Below are 13,440 nucleotides of genomic sequence, written 5' to 3'. Positions count from 1 at the left end.
CTGCGAGGCAAAGGTGGACTGGGGCACTGGGCCATGAAACACCAGGCGTAGTGCTTCACACAGCGCGGCTAGTGTAGCCAAGTCCGCTGCATCCCGTTCTTTTAATGGGGTGACCCAGGCCAAGGCTCTCCCAGTGAGCAAGGAAACAACAAAGGCTACTTTAGATTTCTCATCTGGGAAGAGACTGGGACAAGCTTCAATGTATGTTTTACATTGGTGAATGAATCCCCGACATCCCTGCGGCTCACCCGCATACCGCTCCGGAGGCAGGAGTGGACACGGTGACGCTGCAGGGGTCGGCAGACTACCAACCAACTGAGCCATAGCCTGAACTAACCCTTGAGACAGGTCAGAAAAATTAATTGGGGCAGCTGGTGGAGATTGCTGCAAGTGTTGCTCCACTGCGCCCAGGCGTGTGTTCAGACTATTGACAAGACTCGCCAATTGTGAAGACGAAGTCATTATTGCGGCGGGGCTCTGGCTTTATGATACTCTTATGGTCAGCAGGGTTTATTAAAAAAAAAAAACTTAAATGAAAACCCCACGGAGCCCTCTGGGCCACTGACTACTAACCAACCTGGTGTGAACAAAGGCTAACAGTTCCTGTCACTGCAGCTAAATTAAATGACCAGGTGTGCTCTGTTACAATTCACTGAGCCCTGTGCAGTCAGAGCAGCCGCACAAATAAACAAACTGGCTAGCCTGAACTCCAGGACTAGCCAGAGACCAAGTAAACCCTGTGTGTGGTAGTTCCACCCAACACCCCAGGCAACTACTGCCAAGCCCGCTCCCAGTCACCCTGTCTGGGAAGTATTGCCAGCTCCCCCTACAGAGTTACACCACACACATACAAGGCAGCATGCTGCCTGACTAACAGTGGCATTGCTATCTCAGGGGTCATTTACTAGCTAGGGTCAATTCAGACACACATCATTTCAGGTTTCAAATGTGATCATAGAGCGCCGGGCGTCCAGACCAGCCCCCTTATATAGGCAAGGGGCGGTCACCAGCAAATAGCCCAGCTGCCCAATCCGAGCGTCTATTGGTCGACTCCTATGTCAATCACCCAGTCGACCACACCCGGCTGCTGCAAGGCAGATTAACCCTTGCAACCCTGGACTGTGCAGAGGAACTGACAGCGACGCCCATATCATGGCCGCAGTTACTGCACAATCCTAACAAGGGGCCACTAAGGGACATAATGCTGTGTACAGGGGCCACTATGGGGGAATAATACTGTGTGCAGGGGCCACTATGGGGGATAATACTGTGTGAAGGGGCCACTATGGGGCATAATAGAGCACACAGGAATGTGTAGGAGGGGGTCGGTCGAGGTCATCGGTGTCGGTTGGGGGGGGGGGCATGTCAAAAGTTTGCCACGGGGCCCCGCCATTCCTAGTTACGTCACTGAGTATCACAATACTCATGATTAATAGCAATCTAATATGAATGCATTGCAAATAATATGTAGATGCATCTAGAAAAGGACTCAGTGTTATCTGTGCATTTACATATAGAGATAATAGACAGGGCTTTATCAGGAAACTGCAATTAGCTGAACAGCAGAGCTGTAGATAACAGTGAGAGCAGTGAGTGACATCACTTGTCCTTCAGGTCCAGCTCTATGGAAACGCTGTTCAAACAATGGGATATATAATTTCACATAGCAGGCAAACAAAGCAGCCTGCTAAAGCAATATATTTAGGAAAATTATTCAGTTTACATAAGCTAGCAGTATAAATAGGATCCTTGAGATGGGAATACCCCGTTAATAAAACTATTTCCATTTGGTTTCCCCAAGATCGTACTGAGCCATAGAATACAGATGATGTGTAAATTTTGGCTGCACAGTAAATGCAGTAAAATCAAAGCCTGTAATAAAGTTGCAATAAAAAAAAAATTGTTTTTCTCCAATTCCACCCCATTCTGAATTTTTTTTCCAGCTTCCCAGTACATTGTACTGAATACTAAATGGTACTATCACAAATGACAATTTGCCCCACAATTATTAAGCTGTCATATGACTCTGTGAATGGAAAAAGAACAAAGTTATGGGGTTTGGAAGGCGGGATTCAAAAATGAAAATAGAAAATCAAAAAAGCCTGTAGCAGAAATGGATTAAAGGGATCCTATCATAGAAACCCTTTTTTATGAGTAACACGTCGGAATAGCCTTAAGTAAGGCTATTCTTCTCCTATAAAAGTAAGCATAATAAGTAATAAATAATACCTTTCGTAGTCTTCTCCGCACCGCCATTCCATAGGAATCCCGCTTCTTGTCAGTATGCAAATGAGTTCTCTCGCAGCACTGGGGACATGCCCCAGCACTCAAACAGAACAGGGGGCGTCACCAATGCTGTGAGAGAACTATCTTCAGCGCCTTGGGCCTAGGCCTTGGGCAGAGCAGACTGCGCATGCCCACAGGCCACGAGAAAATGGTCGCTTACAATACTGTGCAAGCGGCCATTTTCTCCGTGGACACCACAGACTATAACGGGGTCAGCCATTTGTCCGTTGCTTTTATTTTGAAACCACCAAAGAGAAAAGTCCTACTTGTAGGAGACTCTGGTACAGATGTGAACCCAGCCTAACTTATATCTTAGGCCCATAAAAACACAGCAAAATCTGCAACAAAAAATGCAGCTTTGTGCAACATTTGTCTTCAGCTTTAGGCTTTTATGATCATACTTTATTTCAGTATATTTTCCTCAATTGTGGATAATATATGGACCAAGGACTTATATGTATCCATTTTTTGAGTCTTCCAAGAGCCAGAAATTTTAAATTTTATTGCATATAGTCATATGGGGAATTGTTATTTGCAGTAGTAGCTGTGCTAATAATTTAATGATTTTTTTTTTTTTTACAAGAACACTTTCTATTTAACCATTTCTTTCTTTCTTTATGTTGCTATAATTTTTGTGCTACTCATTGTTTGGTCAAGTTAACATTTTAAATGTATTCTTCGGGCCAGTAAGATTATGGTAATTCCTGACACTGTATATCTAGGTTTTTAATGCCTTACTACTTTTGCACAAAAAACACTTTAGGCTGGGGCCCCATGTGCCATAAACAGTCACAGCAAAGTGAATGGAGTGCTAGCGAATTCCATCCCCGCTTTGCGGTAAAATATGTGCAGCTGAAACACTGCAATTTTCAAAACTGTTGCAGTTTTTGAAATCGCAGTATGTCAATTATACCTACGGAAACACCAGTGGTTTCCCTATAGGTATAATGGAAGCAGAAAGTTTTGCAGAGGAAACCTTGGCGAACCTTCTGTGTTCAGCACTGTCGGAAGAACCGCGATTGCCACCGTGATTCTTCCTGCAGTGCTTTTTTGGTGTGGGACGCCTTAGCTTAAAAAAGACATTTGTTTTTGTGTGGTTATACTAAAAGAACCATAATGCAGTTGTGTGAGGGCTTTTTTGTTGGATAAGTTAATGTTTTCATTGTTGTAATTTTTGGATTCATACAACTTTTTGATCACTTTCTATTTGACTTTTCGTGTGGCAGGGTGAGCAAAGAAAACTCTTTTGGTATGGTTTGCTATTTATATTTTTTATCGCGTTCACCATGTGGAAACATTGTTACAGATATGGAAATGAAACTATGTTTATATTGTTTGTATTTAAAAAATATATATTTTCACTGAGGTAAATGGATATGGTAGTCATCTATTTTACCGGCTTCTGCAGTGATAGTGTGGGATATACATTACTTTTGAGTCTGGGTGATCACCAATAGTTACATGTATACGGTGGGCAGCGTAAATTGACTGCATTCCTAGGGTAAATGATTATGCTCCAAGGATGTGCTACAAGCCTCAGAGGCATACCTAGGGGCTGGCACAGGGGAGGCAAACATATCCAAGTGTGCCCCCTGCTGGGTATACCGATATTATCACTATATGGTGTCCGTATAGAGATAGATACTGGCTGTACACAGGGATCTGCAGACAGTTTAAGTAAATACAATACAGGAAAATGTTGTGACTTACAGGTGACATCTCTGACTTAATCTTTCACATTTCTTGTCTCCTCCATCTGGTCTCCTATTACCACTTCTTCCAGCCACAACATGTTGTTGTAAAGTCTGCAGCAGAGACATCTTTGGCTGCTCACTTTTCTAGACACCTGATGCACATTTTCATTGCCTATACAAAGTCTCCATCCTGGTGCTACCCCCAGTTATAAAATACAAGATATAAAATCCCCCATATACAAATTAAAACCCTTTTACCTTTAACAATGCCCTTTTGTGCCCCTTAATTAATACCTCATGTATCCCCTATTGTTCAGAATCAGAAATATTAATACAGGCAGCAGGCCAGAGTTTTAAATAAAATTGCACTGACACCTCCATTCTCCCCTCTGTCCCTGCACTGGGCCAGCCATCACTTTCACTGCACTATTTATATACGAGTGGCTGCAGCATTGATGTCAGGTTGATGAGACTGCTGCAGCCAATAACTGCTCTCTACAGTACAGCAGTATATACTGTTGGGGTTCCGCCGTTGTGACATCTTTCTGCAGTCGCTCTGTATACAAACAAAGGTGACCGACAGCCCAGTGCAGGTAATGGGGGGAATGTACATTATAACACCCACTGCTGAATACTTTAAAATTTATGATAGCACAACCCTTTAATAGGGCTCTATCACTGGGAAAAGTCATTTTTATCTAAACACATGCTTGCACAGTCTTTAGAAATGCTATTTCACACCTACCTTTAGTATGTAGATTGCCTCAGTGGTTTCTGAATAAGTCAGTTTATATTCATATGCTAATGAGCTTCCCGCCAGCACAGGAAGTTCCCAGCAGCCTCCTCTCTTCTATTATCTCCTATCTGTGTGTGCAAACATGAAGCTGAGTCATCAGCAGCAGCAGCTTGTGCAGTATACACCCATAGGAAACAATAGCAAAGGAGGTGCACTTGCATTGTGCACTAGTCTAATTAGCATATGAATAAAAACGGACTTATTCAGAAACTACTGAGGCAATTTACATAATATAGGTAGGTGTGGAATAGACTTTATAAAGACTATGCAAAGATGTGATTAGTTAAAAATAACTTTTCCCAGTGATAGAGCCCCTTTAAATTAATAGTGCCCCTCAATTATTAATGCCCTTGTGCTCTTCTAGTTAACAATACTCCTGTATGCCCCCTTAAATCAATAATGCTCCCTGTTTGACCTTAATAATACTCCTGTAGCGAGTACTTAGGAGAAGGGGACAGCAGAGTAGCGAGTATGTGGTTTTTTTATTTTTTTATTTTAATTCCTGGACAACCCAGTTAACCCCCAGATGTTGCCAATATTCCTACTTACATCACTTTATCTAATGCCCGATGCTGCAATCACATTAATTAAAGTCAGACGCCTGTGATTTATAGCTGCTCCTGTAGGAGCGAGAAGCTACTGTCCGGGAGTTACACTGTGATAAGGGAAGATTTTAGGACTTTTATCATCATTTTTCTCAGCAAAATTGAACCCTTTACAGTGATCATAGTAAAGTGAAACTGCTTCCCATTCACATTGGTGCTAGCAGAATTTGCTCCCTTGCCAGCCCTCACCATCACCTACTTCCTAGATGTTTGCTCTATGATGATTTTTCCCCTCTAAGATGATTTTTCCCCTTCTCAGCATGAAGCCTAGCTAGAGATAACACAAGCAATTTACAGCCCTCTACTATACTAAACTACTGGGTAATTTAGACATGGACAAGGTGTCCAGAAAATAAGCCATGCTGAATATAAAACCATATAAAACCTCATTTTTTATTGAAAAACTATATGTGTGTAGCCCCTGTGATCAGAAGAACTAAGAAAGAAAATTGTAATATGTTTACGTGCAATAGTATATATAAAACCAGTTTTGTTTTAGGTAAAACCAGCAAAATTAAAAATGTTTTCACATTATATACCATTCTTCTACTTGTAGCGGGAAAAAAATATTCAGCTTATTTAACAAACAAGACTAGTTATTTTAAACCTTATGTGTCCTGAAAAAAACATGGTAAAAATAATTGGGATATGCAAAGTCATTAACCCTTTCATGACATCAACCACACTAGAACGGCAGATGATAGGTGTTTAAAGATGGCGACCACTCGAGACATGTTGCTACTACTATATTGGTACCTGTATTTGTATACTCACTAGTGTTTATATGTCTTACCTGGACATTATTGTATAGGGGGGTTTCTTTGCTTTCTTTCCATATGGTAATTTCTACCTGTATTGTTTGTATTTTCGTATGTTTTATTTATGTACAAATAAATTAGATATTTTAATATATTTTTCATTCATTGGTGCATAGTCTTTCCTGTATTATCAGCTCCCATTGAAGTCAATGGAACTTCTATTTTTTTTCAACTCAGTCCTGATTTTGGCTACAAAAACGGCATCAACAAAAAACTCATTGTGTCTCCTTACCCTGAGGCTACAAATGTGCAACAAAGAAGTCACTGTTTTTCTATGGTGTCACACATGACATGCTGCGATTGCCATGTGACAGTCACAGAAAAATCCAAACTTGCTCGACTTTATGTTGCATGTCAATGCCTCATGCAACATTGCTGCAATAGATATCAATTATGTCACATGCGACATCGAATCACTCGCAATTGCAATTCCTGTATTTACAATCTTTGCTTCAATTTTGCATACTGCCCTGCATATTGCTTTTTTAATGTACACTGCTCAATAAAATAAAGGGAACACTCAAATAACATCCTAGATCTGAATGACATATTCTCATTGAATACTTTGTTCTGTACAAAGTTGAATGTGATGACAACAAAATTCAAATGTATTAACTAATGGAAACCTGGATTTGGAGTCACCCCCAAAATTAAAGTGAAAAAACACACTACAGGTTGATCCAACTTTGATGTAATGTCCTTAAAACATGAAAAATTTTGAGGGGACTCCAAATCCAGGCTTCTATTGGTTAATAAATTTGAGCAGTGTATATTTGTGTGGGTGTAAACAGTTAATTTTTATATTTAATGTATATAAAAAAAACATGGAATTGCAGACGCATACATATCGCAGCAAAATATCAACAAAATTGCCTTGTACAACATTGCATTGCATTATTTTAATGCAATTTTTAATCGTGTGACAAATGTCGCTGTGTGGCTGTAGCCTAAAATTCCTCCTGGTCAGCTGATAAGTGAGCTCATTGTCAGCTGACTCCATCTATTATGCAGTATAAGAGCACTGTCATACAATGTGGCTTCAGCTCCATGCCAGCCACAGCCACTCATGTTTTCGATGAACAGAGGCATTTATTATTGTCACAAGGTTTTGTGGGTTTTGTGGCTTGCAATGTAAACACTACCAAATCCCCAAAGATCTCATATTCCATCTTTCTGCATATTCCTAAGTACTGCTTGTCTTTGCTGATCTTAAATGTGCATTGCTTATTTTGTACTACATTGTACTGCACTATATAGTAGAATTGCTCAATATATTATATTAATGATCATCATATACAGCCATATTTAATGGGACATATTCACAACAAATATTGTTCTGAAACTAGGACTAGCTGGCGATACTACGTGACTATGATATTATTATGTACAAAATTTACAACCACACAGCTCATTGTAACTCAGCTACAAAACAAGATATATCATTGTCTCATCTAAAGCATTTCATGTTTCTGTCATTTCTAGGATAACACCATAGATTTCCTGGAATATGTGGCTGCTCTTAATCTAGTTTTACGGGGGAAACTTGAGCACAAGTTAAAATGGACATTCAAGGTCTATGACAGAGATGGAAATGGCTGTATCGACAAGACAGAGCTTTTAGAAATAGTAGAGGTAAAGTATTATGTATACTAGAATAAACTATGACATACTATATGTGCAGTATTAAAAACTATGGATACCTTTGAATATTTTTTTTTGCATGGCGTATAACATATAGGACATTTTAACTTTTTACTTCTGCGACCTCCATGTATTACAATATATTGCAATCTGCTCGGGCTGTTCTGTGTCAATCCCAAAAGGCTTTTAAAGATATAACTGCACCTTTCAATGTCTACAATGCTAGTTATGAAAATGGATGACATCTGGATGTGATCTGTCTTTTTTTCACAAACCAATAGACTTTCATTGGTGTCATACATCCATAATGCATCCACATGAGTGGAAAAATCTAACCTGTTTGTGGTTTGTTTGTTTTTTTGCAGACCTGTGGTCCATGAAAATAATGGATGTGTGAATGAAAACATTGAAATGAATGAATATGTATACCATCCGCAAAAAAGCGGATAACACTTGAAATGTGGATGTGTGAATATAAATCAAAATTAAACTTAGTATTATGTTCAGGGCAAGACAGGAATAGCTGGAGATGGAGGTGATGCGATTGGGAATGAATGGCATGAAGTAGCTTGTGATATATTGTAATATAGGCAAGTGGCAAAGGAGTTTTTAATTAAAACCAATGACAGAAAAAGTTTTTCACGGGGCAACATGGTGGCTCAGTGGTTAGCACTGCAGCCTTGCAGTGCTGGAGTCCTGGGTTCAAATCCAGCCAGGAACTACATCTGCAAGGAGTTTGTATGTTCTCCCCATGTTTGCGTGGATTTCCTCCCATTCTATAAAGACATTCTGATAGGGGGAAAAAAAAAGTGTACGTTGTGATCTATATATGGGGCTCACAATCTACATTTAGGGAGCATTCACACGATGTTACACTCCACTCATTCTGATTGTAAAATTCGTTCAGAATGAGCACATAACAAGCAGCTCCCATTGATTTGAATGGGTGCCGGCATATGTGCGCTACCCTTTGAAATCAATGGGAGGCTTTTTTCCCTATTGCTTTCAATGTAATACGTGCGTATTACATTGAAAGCAATAGGGAAAAAAGCCTGCCATTGATTTGAATGGGTAGTGCGCGTATGCTGGCACGCCGGTACCCATTCAAATCAATGGGAGCTGCTTGTTATGCGCTCATTCTGAACGAATTTTACATTCAGAATGAGCGGAGCATAACATCGTGTGAATGCTCCCTTAAAAAAAAAAAAAAAAAAAAAAAAAAAAAAAGAAAAAGCTTTTTAAGTGTTTGGGATAGGGAAACCCTATCCGCTTAAAAAGCAATTAACCGCGGAAACCCACAAACCCCATATACTATAAAAGGGTCCGTTGGGTTTTTGCTCGAAATGGGCAGAGTGAAAAGTCCCATTTTCAAGATATTTCTCTCCACATATTTGGGGGATGGAGTCTCCGAACAGTCACCCAATGCTGCTGTGACCCCAGCTTTAGCTGTCTTTGCATTCTGCTTTAGGAATTCTTTCCACACATCCTTGCAGAAGATTTATAATTGAGATATAGTGTTTGCTTCCTTTGCCTCAAGATCTACCAACAAATTTTGAGCAATATTCAGAGCCTCAACTAGCTATGTACAGTGAATCTGCAGTGGATTTATATAAATAATGCTTAGTCCTCATATAAAGGCAAAGTTATATGGTGGAATTCAGAAATTCCTGCACTCCAAATAACATAATCTATGGACGTCTTGGAATAATAATAGTCTGATATTACTTTGTCATAAAGATGAAACTATAGTTTCTAAACCTTACTAGTAGAGATGAGCGAGTACTGTTCGGATCAGCCGATCCGAACAGCACGCTCCATAGAAATGAATGGATGCACCTGGTACTTCCGCTTTGACGTCGGCCGGCCGCTTAACCCCCCGCGTGCTGGCTACATCCATTAATTTCTATGCGAGCGGGCTGTTCGGATCAGCTGATCCGAACAGTACTCGCTCATCTCTACTTACTAGTTCCTTATCATGTAAATTTTGTAATATGTTTTTAGTAATTTTTTTCATTAAAAAAAAAGATGTTTCGAAGAGTTTTTTAAGCTTATTGTCACAAAAAATTTACATCACTTACTTTTGAAAAGTTTGTGCTCAGCTTGTCTAGCTGTCTATACACCAAATCTATCAAACACAAATTTCTGCAATCTCACTTCTGTAAGGGTTATTGTAGAAAGCAGAGCAACATCTTAGTACAGAAGTGTTAGATTTACAGATGCACCAAATTTATCAAATGCAGACTCCTGCAAAACTGACTTTAAAAATTCCTGAATTGTAAATCTCCCGTTTTGTGTTTCAGTTCCTCACCATTTTCAAGGTTTTTTGCGGTCAGCAAATTTTAATAAACTTTTGTTTTCATTGAGACATTGCAAGCCAACCCAGACAGTTCTGTTGAGAAATAGATCCAATTTTATCTAGCCTGGTCAATGCAATATAAACTTAATACATCTGCCCCAACTGGGCAAATCTATTTTTAAGGTTTAGAGTAAGTTCACACGGGGTTTTTTGGATCGGAACCTGAAGCGGCTAAAAGCCAGTTAGCCGCGACTGAAAGCTGGTGCACTGCACCGGTATCCAGCCGCGCACTCCGCTCCAGATTAAGCCCAATGAATGGTCCTAGTCCGGAGGAGGGAGTGTCTTCAGGCCGAATCGCGAGGCGACTTGGCCTGAAGAATGAGCATCTTGCTTTTTTTTTCCGGGAGCCGGAAGAAACGGCTCCCGGCAAAAACTCCTGAGTGTCTCCCTTTGATTTCAATGGGAGCCGTCTTTTTGGTCAGGATTTTGAGACGGTGACGACCTCAAAACCCTGACCAAAAAACTCCATGTGAACTTACCTTTAGGAGCCATTCACATTAGATCTCTTGAATGGATGCCCAAAACGGATGCAAATGGATGGCCATCCATTTCAATAGAGTCGGTCACATGCTGCCTGTGTTCTTCTAGTTTGTTACAGTGTCAGTATTCGCCTGGAATCCAAGCTGTTTAGCTCACAGAGCAGTGTCCAGACTAGGTACCATTGCACTTTATGAATGTAAATATGTTCTTATTCACTGAAAGCAAATAACTTGAAGTGAACCATGAAATATATCAGAATGTGATAGAACTTTCCATTTATATAACAACTGAGATAAATTCAACTATTTAAAGAGGACCTTTCACCATTTTGCCCACAGGCAGTTCTATATACTGCCGGAAAGCTGACAGTGCGCTGAGTTCAGCGCACTGTCGGCTTTCCCGATCTGTGCCCGGTGTGAAGAGCTTACGGTCCGGTACCGTAGCTCTTCTATGGTCAGAAGGGCGTTTCTGACAGTTAGCCAGGAACGTCCTTCTGCCTCGCCACGCCAATCGCGCTGTGCTGTGAGAGCCGGGAGGAACGCCCCCTCCCTCCCTGATAATGCTCGTCTATGGACGAGTACTGCGAGCAGATGGAGGGGGCGTTCCTCCCAGCTCTCACAGCACAGCGCGATTGGCTGTGCTGTGAAGAAGGACGTCTCTGACTGAGTGTCAGAAACTCCCTTCTGACCATAGAAGAACTACAGTACCGGACCGTAAGCTCTTCACACCGGGCACAGATCGGGAAAGCCGACAGTGTGCTGAACTCAGCGCACTGTCAGCTTTCCGGCAGTATATAGAACTGCCTTTGTGCAAAATGGTGAAAGGTCCTCTTTAAATAGACTATAATGGGATCCATGTGGTTTCCATTCGGGGCTTCCTGCAAGTAGCACTTTTCTCTCCACATGTTTTGTGTGGAAACCGAGTGGAAACCACACAGACCCCATTATAGTCTATGGGCTTTGCATGTTTTCCCAAGTAATTCCCAAATTCCAGAAGGGAATCCCGAAAGCAGATGTGAACCGGGCCTTATTCCATTTAAATATAGTTTAACAAGTTATAAAGCAATACAGAGACCAAGCAATACACTGTAAAATACAGATGACGCATTATGGGGCTGCCAGTTTACCATTATTGTTAATTCCTGACCTTTCTTCATGGGTAAAATAACTACTGATATTTGTACAGTTAATGGTAACTACACATGCTCCCTTACCTATGTACAACCACTCACACAGATTTTTTTCTTCTTATTTAATATTAAATATATTCATTTTGTTTCAGTCTATATACAACTTGAAGAAAGTTTGCCGCCAGGGTCAAGAAGATCGGCACCCATTGTTGTCACCAGAAGAAGTGGTAGATAGAATATTTCAACTCGTGGATGAGAATGGAGATGGTACGCTGTTATAGCCGTAGATTATTATATAATAGATCTATGATAGATGGATAGATAGATAGATAGATAGATAGATAGATAGATTATGGATAGATAGATGATAGATATATTATTAGATAGATGATAGATGCAATACACCCACAGATACAAATTGATCAGCGAGGGAGCATGTTAACATTACTTTGGTGTCCCAGAAAAGCTGATCTGTACAGATTCTGGCTATTGTACCCCCGCAGATGTAATACTGATATACTATCCTAAGGATAGGCCATCAATATTATAAGGTGGATAAGCCCAGAAATTGGGAAGACCTTTCAAGTGGTAAAAAAGCATACTCATCTGTCTGTGGCACTCTGTTTTCCAGTGTCCTTTCAGTTTCATAATAGCACCTTGTTTCTGAAAGTCCTGCGTCTCACACAGTATCACACCTCCTTTATTGACCCCCACAGAATATTGGCCCTTATACAATATAATGGCCCTATCACTGGTTCCCTTACGGTATGGGGGACCAATGAGGGGGCCACTGTCTGAATGAACCAGTGAAGGGAATACTGTCTGCTCCCTGGTTCTGCTCTATCTTTCTGAATGACATGAGCAGGAAAGAGCAGGAGGGTCCGGAAAGCACAGAGGTATGTAACGGGACATCATCGCAGCTTGTAGGGTGCAGGCTTAAGGTAGCCTGAGGCCTACAATTCGAAGAGTGGTAGAGCTGGTAGCTTGTGGCTTCCTTCTCTACAAATAGCAGAATCAGGTTGAGGATTCGTTTCTCCTGAATTCTGCAATCTGGTTGTATTTTTAATACCCGGATTAGCGGAACTGGGAAGAAGTGAAGCTCCTGGATCACTGATGTCTACATCCTACCCCTGTCTAGGCGTCTACACATAATGTGCCAAAGATACAGTATACCAAAAAGACACACTTTAAAGTACAGTTCACTTGTACAACAGAAGTCTACTGGAATAGTACAGGATTTTTTGTTTTTAGTTCTGTCATTTAAAAAAATATCATGGTTGTCAGCATTCAACCATAACTACCTATTTTTGGATAAGTGTCCAATCACACAGAGTAACGTGCCGCCTGACCTGGCACGTATACAGTGTGTGAGATTTTGAGCGCCGTAAATGCTCCCATTGATTTCAATGGGAGCCTGGATCGTATACTCCGCGTTATTTTGCGGCCGCAAAATCACGGCCGCAAAATAAAGCGGCGTATACGATCCAGGCTCCCATTGAAATCAATGGGAGCTTTTACGGTGCTCAAAATCTCACACACCGTATACGTGCCAGGTCACGCGGCACGTTACTCCGTGTGAATGGACCCAAATGTGATATTCCTAGGACTCAGAACCAGTATCACCATCAGTAATTA

At 40.9% G+C, this 13,440-nt stretch overlaps 1 protein-coding gene across 1 annotated transcript in view; it reads left to right on the top strand.

Annotated features, from left to right (window-relative positions):
* The window catches only part of GUCA1B (guanylate cyclase activator 1B), a 33,954-nt gene that overhangs the window by 6,128 nt on the left and 14,386 nt on the right, over positions 1 to 13,440 (top strand). Inside the window, exons 2-3 of the mRNA XM_075264204.1 lie at positions 7,682 to 7,831; positions 11,958 to 12,072. Coding sequence (XP_075120305.1) covers positions 7,682 to 7,831; positions 11,958 to 12,072 — 265 coding nt within the window. The remainder of the gene's footprint in view (positions 1 to 7,681; positions 7,832 to 11,957; positions 12,073 to 13,440) is intronic.

This window comes from Leptodactylus fuscus, chromosome 2 (assembly GCF_031893055.1).
Source record: "Leptodactylus fuscus isolate aLepFus1 chromosome 2, aLepFus1.hap2, whole genome shotgun sequence".
NCBI classification, from domain to species: Eukaryota; Metazoa; Chordata; class Amphibia; order Anura; family Leptodactylidae; genus Leptodactylus; species Leptodactylus fuscus.
Note: the sequence above shows the minus strand (reverse complement) of the source record. Positions and strands in the feature narration are given on the sequence as shown.